We start from the raw sequence: 19,475 nt of genomic DNA on the forward strand, positions 1-19,475 counted from the left end.
TAAGCAACCAAAATCTGCTCTGGCAATACCGCGCATTAATCCTATACCAAGAAAACTCAAACTTCTACTAATCAAGACAAACACACTTCTCTTAGAAGATTGGAGAGTCATCATGAGAGGGAGAAGAATTCACCAAATTGAGAATACTATTCCAGTAATTCTTGTTATCTTCATAATAGTCACTCCCGGCACTACCACCGTTTTCCGAATCACAACCGGCGCCGCCGTCCGACATACTCTGATCACGATCAACGGAGTTATTGAGCAATAGGTTGGTAAACCCTTCTTGATCCGCTATCTCATCGACGCCGCCAATTCCCCGATCATGATGAACTTGTTCATTAGAACTAGTCCATGCGACATTGTCATGAAGACCAAAATGAGTTGATGATGACGGCATGTTCCCAAACCCGAGTTTCCAGTCTTGTACTTGTACGTCCCCTTCTTCTTTGGCATTAATTGCAGCCGTCTGATCGTGATGATCGCCTGAAGAAGCACCAGAACAACCCACAAACTCAATCATAGACGACGATGGCATAATCCCTTGTGCCACATTCTCAGAGTTGTAAGTAGTGAGTGTAGATGTTGGAGAATCAAGACTCTGACCCTTCATGAGAAGCAACTGGTGAGCTGATGAGGAAGAAGTTGAAGCAGCAGCTGCGGCCGCGAGCTGATTGATGAGGGAGTTGTGTGAACGGAGCTTGGATTCCCTAACGAGCCGGGCTTCGGCTTCGAGCCTGGCGCTTTCCCACTGAGCCATGTGGCTGAGGTTGGCGGCATTCTTGGACTGACCGTCGTGAGCGGAGAGGAGGGCGTCGTTTTTCGGCTTGTGGGTGACCGGATCGATTCCCATTTTGGCTAAGCGCTTCTTGAGATGTGTGTTCCAGTAGTTCTTTATCTCATTGTCTGTTCTCTTCGGCAAGTGAGTTGCTATCGCCGACCACCTAAATTATATAAGACAAGCAACGTCTTAGTAATTGGAGACAGCAAAACTATATATGAAAACACCTAGCTGCATATATCATCGATCTCTACAAGAATATGTTAAGTAAAAACCAGTTATTGGCAATCCGGAAATGCAAGTGTCAAGTGAAATTTTACGAGTGAGATCAGTAAAAAATATCATAATGTTTAAAAGTTTGAACTTTCAAGAGATGCATTTTGAAGATCCAGGGCTTCTTTTTCATGATGTGAAGATGAAGAATAAATGAACTTGGAAATGTGTCAGGAAAAACAGTAAATAATGACAAGTCAATTCATAGGTCAAAAAACGAAATTTCGCAAATGTTTACAGGTGATGATAGGTTGGATTTATAGTAGTGAGTAGTTGAAAAGTAAATGCAAGAAGTCATTGCAACATTCAAAGCTCTTCCAGTTATATATTAGCTACAGGAAAATCATATAATGGTACTGAATTTGCAATACTCCTGCAGATCAAAACAATGAAATGGTTTTGAAAATGAAGAAAATCAAATACACAACTTCTGCATCTGAAGCAAATTACAAAGAATCATGGTTCTCTATTTTGAATTTTTGATAATGCAGAGGAAAGTGAGACTGATCAGTAAGATGAAAAGAAGCTTGATCTACATTATGAAACAACAAGTTAATATGAGATTTCTTAGTTTTGGTTATACCTGTTGCCTAAGAGGGCATGGAGTTGAATAATAGTCTGTTCTTCTTGCAAACTGAATTTTCCCCTCTTGATATCTGGTCTCAGATAGTTAGTCCATCTCAGTCTACAGCTCTTTCCACATCTCTGAAGCCCTACACGATGAAATTAAGAAAGTTTTACTCAGAACCAAACTGAAAAATAAGAAGTACTAGTAGAGTGGTATGAAAATCACCAGCTTTGATTGGGAGGGCTCTCCAGCTTCCATGGCCATGTTCTTCAATATAAGCCAAGAGCTTCTGGTCTTCTTCTGGAGTCCAAGGACCTTTCTTTAACCCGACTTTGTCACAGCACGGTGACCGACCCATTTCGACTACTTCAGAGTAGTTCAGATAGATTCAAGTAGTACTGGGATCAATACTGAGAAGAGTGATGAGTAGTAAGTGAAGGAAAAAGTAGGTAGTGCTTGTGGATCTTTATACGAAGGTCGAAAGAGAAGGCAACATGATGAGTCTTTGGTTTTGCAAAATTAAACCAAGGAAATGGGCAGAGAGGGATGAGAAAGAAAGGTCAGCGACATGAATGGGATAAACAAATTTAATTTCTGGCAGAGAGAGAGGTCCTATATGTATAACTCCTAATGACAGAACTACCCTTGGTTCTTGCCCTAGTTTTACCATGTTATTTCTTACTCTGTGTAAGAGTCTATGGTTTTCATTGTCTTTTCCCGTAAAGGTACAGGACAGAGGACTGGATTTCTTGGCAGACATTACCAAGAATAATTGCATATATAGGATCACCTCCCTCCTCATTTCCAAGATTTTTTATTTTTTGCTCTTTCTTTGTTCTCCTTTTTATTATTATCTTTGAAATTTCTGCAATGAAAACTCTCATTTTCCTGCAGTTTCAGTGTGCAGTAGACTCATCATTTAAGAAGGGAATAGCAGTACTCCACCCTCTCTACATTATTGAACCCCCTCTTCAATTCAAACTTAAATATTCATTCTCTTCACTTATTTATTTCTCTTGGTGTTTCTCATATTTATCGACGGATCATGATGAATAGTAATGAATTGGCATGATGGTATATCCGACACACATGCAATTGCTTTTACAATGTCATTCTACTCATTATCTTGTTGTATTTTTCATGCTCAGTTCAGAATCAAAATCTAGATAATATTGTTGTAATTTATTTTTATCTTAACACGTTACACCCACTCGATCATATGAAAAAGACCCTTCAATCTTTCCCGCCCGGCTGCACTCACCGTTTACCGGCAAGGCTAGTAGTCAAGCGGCACGGGAGCCGCTGGACGAGGGCCTCCGATCTCATGGATTTTATCTTAATCTTGTTGTTATGTATAAAATATTTTCCCGGTATAAAGAGAGGTAGACAAGATGAGAAATAAATGAAGACTGAGGAAAGAATTTGTCCCTAATAATATGTCCAAAAAAATTATCAGCACTGCGCATTATTGCAATAACCAGACTTAGTATGAATTAATTCTATGTGGAGTTGTGGACCATGCATATATCAAACTGATGATGAAAATTGTATATTTCTACTGAATATGCTCATCTTTTTTCTACTTGTTTTATTTTTCAAACGAGAAGATGAGCAACTTTTATTATAAGTTGCAAGAAAAATTAGGAAAATGAAATGCCCATTGGACCAAACCCAGATTCTACAAGAAACCGAAGAAACGATCCCTAGCCTGCAAGGCTGCAACAGTTCATTAATAAAAGTCAAATTCAGATCGAGAAGATCGATCTGAGTAACTTTTGCTAGCTAGCTAGCAGCAGCTGCATATATATAGATTCATAATAACTCCTAGAACAAGATCATTGGCCGCCTCTAGGTTGTAATTATTCCTACCCCAAATTTAACACTAGCATTTACTGGTTCAAAAGGATCTCCCCCAATACCTGCTTTAGGGTTTCAAACACTAAAAGAGGTAAAGATTTAATGTAAGCACAACCAGAGACCCCAGTGGTCCTCATCGATCTGGTTTAGTGACCTATCTACATAGTGTGAGGCATCATCGATCTCATTAATATATGGTCGTCGTTGATCTCTGCAAGATTTTCGTACTAGCAAGCAAAGAATCAATGACCCTGCTAGCTTCTCTCTTTTTTCATCTTCTCTGATCTTTCTTTAACCATGTCCAGAGACATATATATCAAATTTACTGTTCTGTGATTTCTGTATCTCATCTTCTCGAAGTTATTGGCTGCCTGCAGAAATAATTGACTGCAAGAAACAAAGAAGTCTCAGTTACTGTCGATCGATCATATTCAATTCTGTCAAACCCGTCAAACGCATTTAAGTTGCAGAAGTCTCTGTAGCATAAAAGTTTGCAAAGTTGGGTGAGATTATATAGGCGATTGCCCTTGGAGTAACAACACGTTTTGGCTTCAGCAACACCGTTACTTACCTGTGCAAAGTTTCGATCAGTTAACTGATTTGCTGTGTGGAGAAAACTCTATGCAGATATTTGATGTAATTTCCTATATTCAAAATTCCTAACCCTGTATGTAAAGCATAATCTAATACTTCAAATTTGTAGCTTTATCCATTCTTAATGTAATTCTTTAAGTCAGTTCAACATAGTGTACGAGACTTTAGAATAGAATTACATACGGAAAACAAATCGACTAGAGTTAGGGTTGGATGCATGGCGTCTAAGTTTTACAAGTCTGATTTAAGTTGAATCGTTTAACCACATAATAAGTAACTGCTTGATCCATAACTCGATGTATTTGCCTTATTCTTACACAAGGCAGCCTACTATATATAAAGTTATCCAGTTAAATAATGAATAGCTAGGCGCGCAGCCCATATACTGCGCAGACAGGAAAAAAAAAAGACCTATAAATTTGATACTGTTCAAGCATGCTGCATAATTCTTCTAGCAGACTATAGCAGCTTAAGTAATTAGTAATAGATCTATATATTGGTTATCATATATAGCTCAAAATCAGAAACACACCATTGACTAAAACTCATGACTAGTCCATTATCAATTCTTTGTAAAATACTCTCATCCACAGCGGTACATAAATTATTTCTTCGTACAGATCATATCATCACCAGAAAAAAGATGGCATTGCTTGGTTGCGTAGGTAAGTGTAAGCTCATTAATCTTTGTGGTGGGTCTGCGTAGCCATTACTGAACCAGGTCCAAAAGGGTTCCCTGCCGAAAGAGGTACTTAGGCACATAATGAGGGTGATCGTGACCTAGCCGCTGCTGCTACAGCTGCATAAACCATCCCAGTGTCACTGGAGCTCAGAGGGAAGGTTAGTTTCGTAATCTTTTGAAGCATATGAAGAACGTAGTTATGTTGATGGGCTCTACGGTTTCTGTGGGGTTGAACTTGGATAATTTGAAGCTCGATCTTGAAGAGAGACAAAACAAGGGCCCCCTATTGAAAACTCTCTGAAAAACATTGGCGTGTGTGGAGTGACTACTACTGCAAATGAACTAAACCAAGAAGGAAGAAGATGATCAAGATATTGGCCATTGTTAATGGGGACACCTTCTTAAATTCTACTCGATCACTGCCAGCTCTATTTGCATCGTCTATGGTCCAACAAGTTCTTAAAGTCCCTCTTAAATAGATCAAAGTAGCATTACACTTGTCAAAGTAGTGAAACGCAACGTGGTTGCTATATTTGTATGTAAAATTGAAAGGGAAGTATGCATGGTCCATTCCACCAAGCTATAGGGTACATACATATGACTCCAATTACCTCTCACTCGTATGCTATCTTTGTTCATGTTCGTGTGTTAATTTGATTGGTCCATCGCAACTACCGAATGGATTACTGCAAGGTTAACTGTAATCTGCGATTAAGTTACACTAATTTAGTGAAAATATAACACACATAAGTAGTGTACATCGAATACAATTTATGATTTCCATAAAAGTTTTATATCGTCATCTATGCGTTGGTATGAGTAATCTAAACCCTATATTGCCATCTATGCGTTGGTATGAGTAATCCGACCAATATATGCGTACGTAAATGAAGATAGTCATTTTCAAGTATATATAAATGGAGTGTTGATTTTCGTATACCATTGGTACAACTTATGAGTACTAGCTAAGCAAGTGTCGGTACATCTATCTTTCAACAAGAGACTATTACTTTTAGTTTTTTTTTTTTTTTTTTTTTGGATAAAGAATAATATTATTTTAATTAAGCTACAAATTTGCATAACAGAGACATTAATGAAGACCCATAAAACATAATGTTGATTTGGTGTTTGCATTAATAGAAGGGAAAAATGGAAAAGGGGAGCAACTTGTGAAGATCACCTGAATTATCATGTTCTTTTCTTGTTGGAAATTAAAACACCACAAAATAATAAAAGCTAGCACAATATATATTGCATAATATATCTGATAATCAATGATCATTAGCACAAGGTTGTTGAGATAGAGCAATCGATTCAGCGGTGGATGATCATTTATATATGAAGAAATTTGTCAATGTAATAATCAATATTTTGATTAGCCAAAAATGTTTTTTGTCAATCATTAATTTGATGTAACCTGTGAGGGTTAGTCGTCGTCGCACATCAACATGCAGATTTTTCATTCTCCTGTGAATGGGAATATCAATATGTATGTGGGCTTCGCAAGGCATTGTTTCGAATTTCGATTCCTCTCTAATTATTTGGGCAGTTTGTGTCTTCTGGGCCTTTTCTAAGCCCATACTATTAGATTTTCTCATTTGCTGGAAATAGTTTTTGTTATTTTTTTATTTTTTTTCAAGAGGAAGATATTGAATCAACAGATCGGGCTTCAAGTACGAATTCTCCCTCCCTAGCTTCCTAAATAGACTACTCACAACCCATCAACAAATCAACAACAAAATACATCAAGTAAAGAGGATAAAGGCGAAGATGAGTGAGAAGTAACAAGAACAAGCCACAAATTGCTATGGGGCAATATAATTGTGACAAAGCTTGATTTATGGCTTCTCACTTTACTCAAATCTCAAATATAGATGGTCTTGAGGAGATGGTCTTGAGGGGAGTAGTCTTGAGGTGATGAAAATGAGGATGAGGTGATTTGATATGGTGTTGAGGAGAGGTGGCTCGGTGATAAGAGATGAAGTGAGGATGAGATATGGTGGAGTGGTCTTGAGGTGATGAGAGGGTGAAGATGGGGAATTGGAGGTTCGGTGGTGAGAGGTAGATGGCAATGAGGATGAGATGTCCTCCAAAAAGGAAAAAGACCGACAACGTGAGTTCAATTCATTCAACACCGTTAATGTTAATTTGGCTTCTCTACTTGGATTTATGTTGCTTGGATTTGCTTGAATAACTTCTAACTATTAAATTGAATACAATCTAAAACCACAATGTCATCCTTATATCATCTTTACTTCATCTAATGATTATAAGACATCAAAGCAAATCCAAACAACTTAAATCCAATCAGAGAATCCGGATCCGTCAATGTTAATCTCGGCAGGACTACAAAGTGCAAACTAGGTTACAACTCAAACTTTGTGGATTTCAAGTTTTCAACCATGGATTGTTTCACTACATGTACATATTACGAACTAGTATTGAGAAAGTAACGAAAACAAGAGTGCGAAGTCTTTTTTGTAGTAGTTTGTACTAATTTGTAGCTTGTCCAGTTGTCCAGCTCTTTAGAGGCATACAGAAGTGCTGCACCATCACATATTCACATTCACAAAGCAAGATGCAGCTAGCTCTCTTAATTAGTTACCGTGATTTCCCAATTGAACTACAAAAACCAAATGTTTTCTAGAAGATAATTTACCAGGTACAAAAACGAAATGTTTTCTCATATATAGTGGCATTCTCTTCTAATTAATTACAGGGTTAAGTGGGCTGCAGCCAATCCCATGATCCCAATATCACTTTTCTACTTGGAATTTGACAATGATCTGGTGTAATCTTAACTTAATTAGCATCTTCGATTCATCACTTGTGCCGAGCCTAAAATTTCAGTACATCGATCTCTTTTGAATTTACATCTGATGAATGACTTATTATATATAGCTACATTTGTACCGTGTTGAAAGGCAATATCAATAATGCACCTGAAGATCTGTTCGATCAACAAGTTTCCAATAATGATGTGTATAATATATCTGTTACTCCTTATCGTCCTTCAGGTACGTCAGAGCTTGTTCAATTTCCAGATACAAATGAATGTGATAGAAAGAATGAAAATGAGACGTACTAGTTCAATGCATTTGCACTGTGCAAAAGAACCGAGGGTCTGAATGATCAGCTTCTACACATCATCAACTTTTACGTCTGCCTGCTGCGACGAATATATAGACTGAAAAGAGCTGATCATCAACTTTTACCAAACGAGGCAAATTTTCAGTCCTTGTTGATACACAAAGTAGTTGCCTGCAGTACATAACCATAAAAAGAACAAAGAAAGCTAGCTAAGCAACAAGATAAGCTTCACTCCGATCCTCTTCCACCTTATCCTCAACACAAGTAAATGTACACTCTAATGTTTCATCCTACTTTTATCCACCACATATATAGCTCATCATTCATTACACTGGATACACATTTAACAAAATTTATAACCCTAAAGTCATATCATCACCTTGATTTAATTGTTTGTTATGGATCCACCCAGCTGGGTTCTTAAATGTTACAATCTTATCAACAAACTAATGAATGAGAATTTATATACACATCTTATGTATCATATATATCATCTTAATTTCCATTCATCGATGTAGGATTTAGGATGTCATATACAAACTTCATGATCACAGATCACTGTTATTCGACCTCATTGAAGCAAAAGACCAAACCAGCTTCGATGTCTTAATGTCTTATAACCCTAGCAGAAGAGAGAAATTAAACCCAAGCAAGTTAAAGATGCAGAATTCCAGATCGAAGTACATGTTCTAAACATTTAGTCCTTCTCTGCGGTTCTTTCATAAAAGCGATTATACCCTCTTTTAAAACAAAGAAACATGTTAAATACCTTTGTATACGTACGTATGAAGACAAATTTGTAGAAGTAATCATATAATCACAGTAAACTGATTCCCAAGTATATACCATTATACTGTGGTAGATAAGGATTTGGGTTTGTGCTATCTAGCTCTGTGTTTCTTGTGGCCATCAAACTTCAAACAAACAGACAACCCAGATTCACATTCATTCTTTCATTCACAGTAAGATGATGATGAAACGTCGTGAGCTCAGTTCTCTCTGCAAAACTCCAACTCTTTCGCGCCAACGTGCCAATTGGCGAAACCTGTTTGGCTAGCACACAAGACAAACCTGTACCAGAATGACGTGGTGAGCCTCCCCTCATGCCACGTGAAGGGTGGAGATGACGCTAGCTGCTTGGATATGGGACCTACACGTTTTTATCTTCTTCCTTAGTTGCCGCGTCACTCTTGCATGGGCAGCCTAACACTAAATTCCTCCTCTCTCGAAAGCGTCCACACTGATTTAATTTGGAGAGAAAACGAGAGTGAGTTCCATCGTTTTCTAGCTAATCAGTGGTGCTCATAAACTCTTCCCTTCATTTCCATTTCAAGAGCAATATGCTAACCCGGTAGATAAATCAGTACGCAACTGACAATAAAAACTTAAATTTAAAAAGATAACAGTCTAAAATAAATACAATAAGATAAGATTTATGAATCGGTAATCTATAAAAAGAATGCAATCAGATAATATGAATCATAAACTCATAATACCTCCGTATTAAACCACGTTTGTTACGATATTTCCATGTATTATGGACGTTGGATTCTTGTTCTTGATTTAGTAGTAAGAAGGTGAAATTATGCGATACATGCACCAAGGTACAATAATGGATTTCGGCAAGATCGAGTTTGGAATGAGCATGCTCTTGTGTCCATAGTCACATAAAATGAGGCCAAGTGGGTGAAAAGTATTGGAGGATATGTTGTTTGACGTAACTCAACAACTAACGATATGTGATGAAACAGTGAGGGACGAACTATAGCACTGTTTTATCAGATACCGAATTCTTCATACCAAGGATGTAATTAGGTACGTATGTAGATACATGTATACTTCCAAAATATAAACTATATACTTTTGTATCTTTCTGCGGTACCAGACAAGCTTAAATGGAATAGACAAAATCCAGATTCTAATTCAACTTCTATATCCTGTACCCAAAAAAAAAAAAATCAATTTCTATATATATTCGAGAAATGATTGACATGGATTATTTTGTGCGAGGCTTGAAATTACGAATAGGGTTTGTATAACTAATATTTTTTTTTAATTAAAACATGAAAAATTACATAATTCAAAAAAGAAACAATACGAGACGAAATGTTTTGTTTTTTTTGTTTTTAAAACTTTTTATTAAACAACTCACACACTCTACATATGTCAATGAGGTTTGAACGCATAACCTCAAAGTTGTTAGTTAACACATTAACCAACCAGACCACAGCTCACTGACGAAAATTAAGAAAAAAGAATAGGGTATTCTCATCTTTTGTACAAACCAAAAGGAAAAATGGTAGATATAACATACAAGTAGTCCACATAATTTGGAGCATCAAAGCAGCCGTGAACACCAATCTTAGATGCAAACTCTTGCTGAAGACAATAAGAGACCGCCAAACACCAGAGTAGCTAATTACACCATACAGTATGTCAGTATATATGAACCTCAAACTAGCTCGTACAACTCGATGTATACGAACTATATATGCTAGCGTCATTATTAGGAAATTTATTCTGGTTTTGGGAGAAGGTTTGTATTAGGTCCAACACAAATGGTAGCTAATTACTTCGTTAACATAGATTACAGAGCATTTGATTTGAAATGTAAACTATGCGCGCATGACATAACATTATTCTTTGTATGTGGATTCTTACGGGTGACAGATGACAACAGTAGAACATGGTGTCATGGTACAAAGAAACCGTTATGTCTTATGTCATTTCCTCCATAATGGGACCGTTAAGTTTTCTGGAAAATTGTTTCAGCAATTTGATCTAACTATACTTGTGTTACAGGTCATACACCGATACACGGTATGTTGTGCGTGGAGGTGGAGCAATTTAAATATTGGAAAGCCTAAACCCAAGACTTATAAAAACATGATATTTATTCGTAGCTTATAGCTTACTAGTTGCAAATTAATTCGGATGAACAATAATCCTATAAACTTCTGCTAGAATCCATTACATATGAGACTTTTACAAGTAGATGAGTTTTATATGTCTAGTCTCATATATATGTTAAGCACCTATTGTCTACAATAAGCGTGAATATGACAACAAGTTATTGAGCATGCATGAATATGATCTAATAAACTTTTGATGAGGTGTATAAGTCACATCTCTTTAAAAGACATTTTAAGACTCAATGAAGTAGCGATAAAAATAACTTAAACATATGTCAATAATATGCTCCATCCTTACAAATTAATGTTTAAGAACCACAACTTATTTAAGCTTCACGAATATGATCTAATATACTTTCAAGGGTTTTATCGGTTGTCTCTCTTTAAAGATGTACTGTGAATACTTTTATGTAGATATGTTTTATACACTTAATCTTGTATCGGTGAAACATCTGTCATCAGCTTATATTATCAGTAAACGTTAATATTTCAAAATCTTGATGAGATTTTTAATGTGTGGATCTGATTTAAGACACTTTTAATGTGATACATTGTTTCTTTTTCTTTAGCGAGATGTTTCACGTTTTTCTAAATATAAATGATAAATTTTTGTTGCCACCTTTAATGATGTTTTTATTTATCTTAACGTGCAAGACAAATCTTCATCGCCACGTTTCGCTCAATACACGAGGATAATCTTGAGTAAAATAGGTATTAGATAAACTTAAACACGTTTTCATATAATAATTGATGAAATCCACTAGGTACCAAATTTTGTTTAGCTTTTTTCCTAGTGCATGGATATGTTCCAATACACTGTTAATGTGGTGTATCGTTATTTTCTCTTTAGGGATGTTTCACATTTTTTCTTAATGTAGAAAAAAAAATTTCATTGCCACGTTTAATGATTTTTGCGTTATCTTAACGTGTAAGATTAATCTTCGTTCATCACATTTAACTTAGTACATGAAGACATTAAAGAAAGTAGTGTAATAGATACACACATTTCAATTATTGTTTAAATCCATTGGTATCAATTTTTGCTTTCTAATTGTAATGTTTGGAACTCAATACTCGTATAAATGCTTTTTGATTTTTAATTAAATGTTGAGAAGTAAATGAGCCAGTATTGGATTAGTGTATCCAAAATGAAAATGAGGGGAAATATGCTTATCCATCAGCACATTTGCTTTGTTTAAAGATCATATTTTTCATATCTTTCTTCTTTTGGCCGATGAATTATGGCTTTCTATGGCATGGACGTCATGTAGTTTGCCACTAATTATTGATCAACGACGAACTCTCGGTTGGTGACCTAACGACTGAACTTGAAGAGAAAGAACACAAATCATACATGTCACCTTTGTTACTGTATAACTAATCTACCAAATCACAAGAATTATCAAACCAATAACGAATTGAGTTTACACTATATCAAGTTATCAACACACAAGACTTCGTTCGATTAACATCTGTTCAAGTAAAACAACTTGTTTTTGCCTTCACATACATGACTAACTTTCTTGGTGCTTCAATGAAGAGTATCTAATCTATACAAAGAACACAATAATTTAGTTACTGTAAATGATCTTAGATTTTCCCAGAAAATCTTCGGCCTTCACATCTTTGAGTTCAGTAATTCCAGATGGAATCAAAGTCCATAGGAGCAGCTGAGTATGACGGAACATCTTGACCCCCCAAATAATTTGATGAATTGCGCTTTAAGCTTGGAGCTTGAGGCTCAGTCAGCAACCTCATAATAGACTGATCCTGCATAAAACCAGAATCCGGGTACTGCATATTTCCGGTGTTCGGTGGGATTTGGTTGGAGAAGTGAGAGTTCTGAACCGAGGACTTGAACGGAAATGAAGATGAAGAAGCTAACAGATGATTGTTGCTGGTGCTGCTCATGTTGTTGTTGTTGTTGAAGCTGTCGATAATGTCATCCTGGGCTTTCTGATCCTCCATTGGATCGGAGAAGCAGGACACATGCGATGTTTCGCAGCCTACGGTGGTGGTTCTTGTGTCACTGTTGTTGTAGGATGGTGAATCCATTAATGGTGGCAGTAAAGAAGGGCGGAATTGATCATTTCCGTAAGGGCTCTCCCTCACCAACCCCGAAATATGAGTTTTCTTCCCACCACTGCACTTTTGGAAAATCCTGCAAATCACCCACTCATTCTGCAAACCAAAACAAAACCAACAGAAATCAGAAAATTGTAGAAAAACAGAGGAAAACAGGGGAAGCAAAGATAACAAAAACCAAGATGAAATTTCATACCTTGGCTGTTTTCGGGAGATTATAGGCTGAGTATTTGCCTTCCAATCTGTACTCATGCATGACCCAGTTGGTCTTTTCACCCTTGGGAGCCCTTCCTTTGTAGAAAACCAGAGTCTTCTTCATTCCAACAAGGACTTTGGCCTTGTAAATCTCCTTGTCTTTGCCTGTGGCTTTCCAGTACCCAGCTTCAGTCGCCCGGTTAGTTCTTAAACCAGTTGGGTATTTTCTGTCCCTCACACAGAAAAAGTACCATTCCTTTTCTCCCATTTTAGCCCTCCCTTCATAGAACAATCACAGAACACAAAATCAGAGAAAACATCACAATAAAACAAAATTGAAAACAGAGGAAAACAGAGGCAAATAGTTTTGGTTTTCGAAGACTTACAAGGCAAATCCCAAGGCTCACACTTGTTCAAATCCACCTCCCCAATAGCTCTAGCGGTGAAGACACTGTCAAGCACCTTCGGGGAAAGGTAGTGGCTTATGAGTTCTTCATCCGTCGGGTGAAATCGGAATCCAGGAGGCAACTCCATCTGCTCATCTTCGTTGATAAACACAGAAACGTTTTCCATTTCTTCTGCTTGACACTCAAAAAAACTGTTAGCCTAAGAAAATTTTGCTTAATCTGAAATCTCTAAACTCCGAAATCAACACAGAAAACCAAGAAGATCCTACGGAACTAGAAACTGCAAAGGGGTTTGATTCTACCGAAGAGTACTAATATATGCAGAGAGACCTAGCAAACGATACAAGGCTACAAGCTCTGGGAATTTGTCAGATAAGGTAAGCTAGCTATATATAGAGCTATGCTATTATAAAAACAAGAGAGAAGAAAAAACTACGAACTGAGATATTGAGAGGGGTTTGTTGAAGAAAAAAAAAATTTGGGTGGAGAGGTAGAGAACATCCTTATATAGTGGTTTTGTGAGAAAAAAGAAGCGTGGGGTGTAAGGCAACTTGGTGGATAGTTTCAAACTTCCAGCTCTCCCGTTTTAACTTTTATTGTAATAAATTCCATTTTTATTGACCAGGATGAGCTAGCAATTGACATGTGTGACCTGCATCTATGTAAATGTGAAATTTATGAACTCTTCTTTCTGAATCCAGATTAAGAACAGATTAAGCAAAGGAAAAAAGAAACTCTTTCTCTAATCCAGATTAATTAGTGTAATGTTAACTATTTTCATGCATAAGTAAAGAGAGATTTTGCTATCCAGGTCATTAGAAAAACTAGTTACTTTTGTTGCGAAAACCGGAATTTCTCCGTCGAAATGTATAAAGCATCGATTACTAAATGAAGAATTTTGATGATCTAGATATTTAGAAATGGTTGATGATTTACTAGCGTTTCTTTATTATGTGTTACATTAAATCGTGACTAATGAGTTTAAAACTTCAAATAAAAAAGAGGTAATGTACCGTATCGAATATTGATATCTTTGCATGCAAACACGTCGAATAAATGACTAATCGTACTAGAAATATAGCGGTAAAAGTTAATAAGGTTGGACAGGCCCAAGTATTGGCATCATGAGCTCAACCTAGTCAAGGCAGCTTAATTTACCTAGCTTACATATCTATAAAATCTCATGAACACAATCTAAATATTTATAATGGTGGTATGTGTCTGCATGTTAGAATACAGACATTAGCTCGCAACATTTTGTATGAACGTGAAGGCGACATGTGTTTTTCTTTTAGATTAAGAACTAAAAATTACAAGAGCGATCTAGTATATACTACTCACGACCTCTTAATTACTTATGAATATGACATATATCTCATTAGACCAAATGATACAAAACAATGACAATATTAGCTATAAATAATATAGCGGAAATTATAAGTAAAAAACACTTTTATTTCTAATTAAATAAAAAAGTTTTATAGACATGAGTTCAATTGCAAATATTATGGTTTGATTATTTCAAAAAAAAAAAAATTATGGTTTTGATTCTCACTTATATAGGCACATTAGAAATAGTAGGAAATGACCCAGTTTTTCATTATCATTAGTAGTTCTATTGTTTCTCAAAAACTAACAACATCAACCAAAAGATAGATCGAGCTTCTTTTATACTCGTTGAACTGACCCAAACGCCCTCAGTCCCAACACGTCGTCCACCTAATAGATTAGCTGTTAGCTGTATCATACTTTCATATATCATTTCTAACACAAATCGTAGCAACTTCCATTTCAAAGAAAAGAAAAGGCTTTAGCTTCCATCTTATTATTATGCGAAGGACCGCTTGGTTTGTTAGACTAGTTGACAAACCAGACCATGCTATGTGTGACGACATTGTCTTTCTGTTCACTACTTCTTCTTCATATGCATGCGAGGTGTGAACCTAGCTCTTTCTCCCTTCTGGTAATATATACATCTTACAGGTATAGATCATCATCACAACTACAGGGTGATGATGCATGTGTCCCAAAGTATTACACTCTTTCGGGTTTTGTTTCCGGTAGTCGATCATGGTCTAAATACATGTGTGATTCATGAACAACTAGCTTTGCTGCGCAGCAATTGGAATTAGCCAAACAGACTCGTAGCTATGGTTAGCTCATGCGAACCAAAACGCAATAGCAGCACACCAAAGTTCTATATATACATGCATTCAGCGTAGTCGTTTTGGATAAGTCAGTTATGCATCAAAATCTCCCGCTGAACTTTCCAAGCTAGTTTTAGTAATTGTGATTTTTTTTTCCCTCATTGGCACCCATCGAAGATTTAGCTTTTGCCTACAACACGAGTGATCGATTGGTCCTAAAGCGATTAATTCTATTTAAGAAAATGGACCCTAATGACCCCGCCTAACGTACGTGTAACTGTAGTTCATGATTAATATTACTTAATGAGCATGGGTTCACCTATTGAACATGAATGGGGTTTCATGTATAGACGCGTTCTCACCAATGAGTAGGAATATTTCCTCGTTTTATCATTGGTAGTGATACAAATCCTAGCTAAGGTCATGCAAATTATTATTGAGTTGAACTAGAACAAAACTAATTCATTGGCAAATATATAACAAGCATTAGAGAGTGAAGAGCTACATTACTACTAATAATGCATTAGTGTGCCCCAAGGTATTAGATAATGCATTTAGTCCTTGTCAATTTTGTCTATGCATTTAGTGTGTACGTACTCTTGCTTTGTGGGATGTGGGCACGTAGTTATAACTATATCTCCCATTCAACATACGTGCTACAATTCATAACTTAGAGCTATCTTCACTACCACAATATGGAGCAAAGGCCACACATCTTATGTGGGTAATAAGGGTGTTGCAATCCCATAGAATCCCATATATGTGGCAATTTTTTTTTCATTCTTCACTAATACCCTCATTTGCCACACTTATAGGAAATTGCAATACCTCTATTGCCCACACAAGATGTGTGGCATTTGTTTCATATTGTGGTAGTACTTGTTGGTTTAAATGGTGAGAATGTACTCTAAATTCAGCTAAATGCATAGAGTACCTACATTCTAAGAAAAAGAGAGATTAGAAACCTATACGCATACATTACTAGTAATGATCCACGAGCTAGCTAGGGATGCCTTTTTTTTCCCTAGCAAAAGTTTGATTGCCATACTAATATATATGCAAATCACCCATTTAACATTTTTTTAAAAAATAAAAAACGTTTTATTAATAACTTACACACCTTACATATGTCTATGAGGTTTGAACCCGTGATTTTAAATTTGTTAGTTAAACACCTTAACTAACCAAACCACGGCTCACTAACAAGTCACCCATTTAACATACTTATTAATTTCTTTTGTTCGTTAGGTTAAAGGCCAAGGTTTGTATTATTTTTAAGTTGGAAATAATGATAAACCTACAAGAGAAGAGATTAATTTATAAAGTTATAATATGTTTTTTTTTTCTTATCTGACTTGATGGACTATATATGCTACAGTATCAATTTATGTTTCTCATATTAGAACTATGCAATAGATTTTACTATATGTGAATTTCAAGTTTTTTCGACCATGTAAAACCGTCTTAAACAAAATAAATCAGTAAGAATTTCGCTTTGTTTATGATTAACCTCTTTATTTGTTAATCAAGGTCGATAATATCTAACCCTTTCCTTTTCAGGAAATATTAGAATAATGCAGTTGGATGCGTGCTTCTGCAAACTTAATCCATTTTTAGGGTTTCCAGCCATCTTGGCAACCTCTTCATGATCCAACGGCTCCTATTTGCTGATGCGGTCAATTCCTTAATATAATAACATTATCCTCCGGTGGAGTCCGAGAAAAGGGAATGGCCAGTGCCGCCATTGCCGACGGGGAAATCACGGTGGCGAGTTCTGATTGGCTGAGAGGACAAGCTTTGTGCCGAACTTAGTTTAAAATTTACGTTGACCGCGAAATCAAGGGCTGAGTTGGCAGCTTGGGTTTTGCTTCTTGTGTTCCGACAATAGACCAAGTTTGAGACAACACACTTGAAGGAATAGGGCTCGCAGAAAATTTTGACAAAAATGAATTTTTGATTTGATACTTTTTCATTAGATTAATTAGTAGAACAAGAAAATTAGAGAGTAGCTAGGCTACCCACAAGCCTAAGCCTATATCTTATAGGCTTATGTTCATCAAGTTGTTTGTTTCTTAATTGAAAATTATATGGGTAAATGATTTTGTATAAGAAAAGGTTTCCGTACGAATAAGCATGACGCGACATTATTCAAATGTATACTGAATATCACAAATGTCATGTTTCGTGTGATATTACTTGTTTTAAGTACTTACCGAGTCTTGTACGCAAATTTAATTATCACAATATACACGCGAACGAGACCTTTTTTTTAATGGCCTCTCGCGTAGCTATACGTACGACAAGTATATAGCTTATGAGTGATGATAAGATGTGGTAATAGTGCAACAATACATTAGTACCATTCATGGCTATACTATAGAAAATGGCAAATCATCAACTTGAAATTGTTTGATATGATCTTGAGAAAGCAAGTCAAAATTGATTCATTTATGTAGTTATTGATACTATCCAAAGAAAAAATGGAAGTCAGAGTTAATGTATTTGACTATTGTGACATGAAATGAATGTGTTTAATTTGAGCAATCAAAAGTGTGGTACCGGTTTTTATATCAGAGGTTGAGCTAGAATTCAAACTCGAAACATTGGGTATGAGATCAAAAGTACCAGGCAAGTATATAATATATAATGAGATTCAATGTTACATCCTTTAGATTAATTAGTTGTTGATCATGATTCATGACTAATCTTATCTTGATTAGAAAGTCGGTCCAATATTAGGTAGCTGTAGCAATGCTTAAGCTCTGCTGTTGTACTTAAATTCAGACGATTTGAGATAAACTATTCAGTGTTGGAAGCGTTCTGGGAACATGGTTTCAAAATATCTGTTCAATTAGAGACCAAGTTCAAACAATTCACTAACAAATCGGGGAAAGTCCATAGAATGCTTTTGCTCTGCTTAATCAAAACTGGAAACAAAGTTGGCATATGAAATTCTAAAGTTTCTTTTGAGTGGTGCGGATCAAAAGGAAAGATTAAAAAGAAAATAATATCTTCCGAGTCGATTAACAAACTGATTAGCACATAAGAACCATGAAAATAAAAACGTGAACAAAACCCACACCACATAATGCATCTTTGATTTTGTTGTTTATCTTATCATTTGTCACTTCCATTAAGGACGTAGCTTGATGAACTTTTATCATGGACGAATATAATGGCAGAAATAGGTAGAACTAGGAGAAGAAACCATACCAACTTATTTTAAGAGGAAGAAAATTACTGTGGCATTTATTCTAAGAGCATCTCCAACAGCTTCCCTAAATTCTTAAAATTCTCCAATTTAGAGAAGATTTTAGGTGTTTTGTTCCAACAGATTCCTTAAAACTTTTTCCAAAATGGGGAATGTGATGAAAGAGAAACCCAAATTCCTCAAATCTGCAGCATTCTCCAAATTTTATAGAAGGATTTGGGAAATCATCTTGAAATCTCCAAAATAGAGAATCTGTTGGAGTTGTAGAAGAAAAATTGCTTGGAGCATTGACTTTTGCTTTCCTGTAATAGAGAAATTATGGAGAAGCTGTTGGAAATGCTCTAAATATATAGATGTTATTGTCTGTCTCTGATGAGCTAATATCGCCTAATTCTTATATATGTCATTGATATATTGTTCAAGTGAATGGGAACATATGGATTTAGAGAGGTATAATTTGAAGTATAACATATACATGTATATCCAAGTGACTCGTCGTGTGTGACTTCTATTTAACTAATTAAATACAATCTTTTTATTCTGTGAGATACGATGACCTAACTTGGTCTAAGAGTTTGAGTTATATACTTTTAAAATGAACTGATCATATATGACCAGTATATGTATTTGATTCTCAAAATTTGTTTATTTTAATGACATAGAAGTTGTTATA

General features: G+C 36.0%; 2 protein-coding genes across 2 annotated transcripts; both read right to left on the reverse strand.

The window, feature by feature from the left end:
* On the reverse strand, window positions 1-2,204 carry LOC101311397 (transcription factor MYB39-like). Its single transcript, XM_004304237.1, has 3 exons — window positions 1,848-2,204; window positions 1,638-1,767; window positions 1-944 (listed from the first exon to the last, which is right to left on the reverse strand). Exons 1-3 carry the CDS (start codon window positions 1,978-1,980, stop codon window positions 92-94), a joined length of 1,116 nt encoding a protein of 371 aa, XP_004304285.1. The 5' UTR covers window positions 1,981-2,204; the 3' UTR covers window positions 1-91.
* A 9,957-nt stretch (window positions 2,205-12,161) lies between these two features.
* LOC101311690 (NAC domain-containing protein 100-like) lies at window positions 12,162-13,852 on the reverse strand. The gene is made up of 3 exons (XM_004304238.1): window positions 13,424-13,852; window positions 13,039-13,316; window positions 12,162-12,938 (listed from the first exon to the last, which is right to left on the reverse strand). The coding sequence occupies exons 1-3, from the start codon at window positions 13,608-13,610 to the stop codon at window positions 12,390-12,392; spliced, it is 1,014 nt and encodes a 337-aa protein (XP_004304286.1). The 5' UTR covers window positions 13,611-13,852; the 3' UTR covers window positions 12,162-12,389.
* Window positions 13,853-19,475: the final 5,623 nt, after the last annotated feature.

This window comes from Fragaria vesca, linkage group LG6, assembly GCF_000184155.1.
Source record: "Fragaria vesca subsp. vesca linkage group LG6, FraVesHawaii_1.0, whole genome shotgun sequence".
NCBI lineage: Eukaryota > Viridiplantae > Streptophyta > Magnoliopsida > Rosales > Rosaceae > Fragaria > Fragaria vesca.

What these genes read in the sequence shown, in the direction of transcription:
- LOC101311690 (XM_004304238.1), bottom strand. Translation starts at nt 13,610, where the DNA reads ATGGAAAACGTTTCTGTGTTTATCAACGAAGATGAGCAGATGGAGTTG. An exon ending in TGAGCCTTGGGATTTGCCTT is followed by an intron (nt 13,317 to 13,423) that starts GTAAGTCTTCGA and finishes TGTTCTATGAAG; the next exon opens with GGAGGGCTAAAATGGGAGAA. An exon ending in ATCTCCCGAAAACAGCCAAG is followed by an intron (nt 12,939 to 13,038) that starts GTATGAAATTTC and finishes TTTGGTTTGCAG; the next exon opens with AATGAGTGGGTGATTTGCAG.
- LOC101311397 (XM_004304237.1), bottom strand. Translation starts at nt 1,980, where the DNA reads ATGGGTCGGTCACCGTGCTGTGACAAAGTCGGGTTAAAGAAAGGTCCT. An exon ending in AGCCCTCCCAATCAAAGCTG is followed by an intron (nt 1,768 to 1,847) that starts GTGATTTTCATA and finishes TTCATCGTGTAG; the next exon opens with GGCTTCAGAGATGTGGAAAG. An exon ending in CATGCCCTCTTAGGCAACAG is followed by an intron (nt 945 to 1,637) that starts GTATAACCAAAA and finishes TATATAATTTAG; the next exon opens with GTGGTCGGCGATAGCAACTC.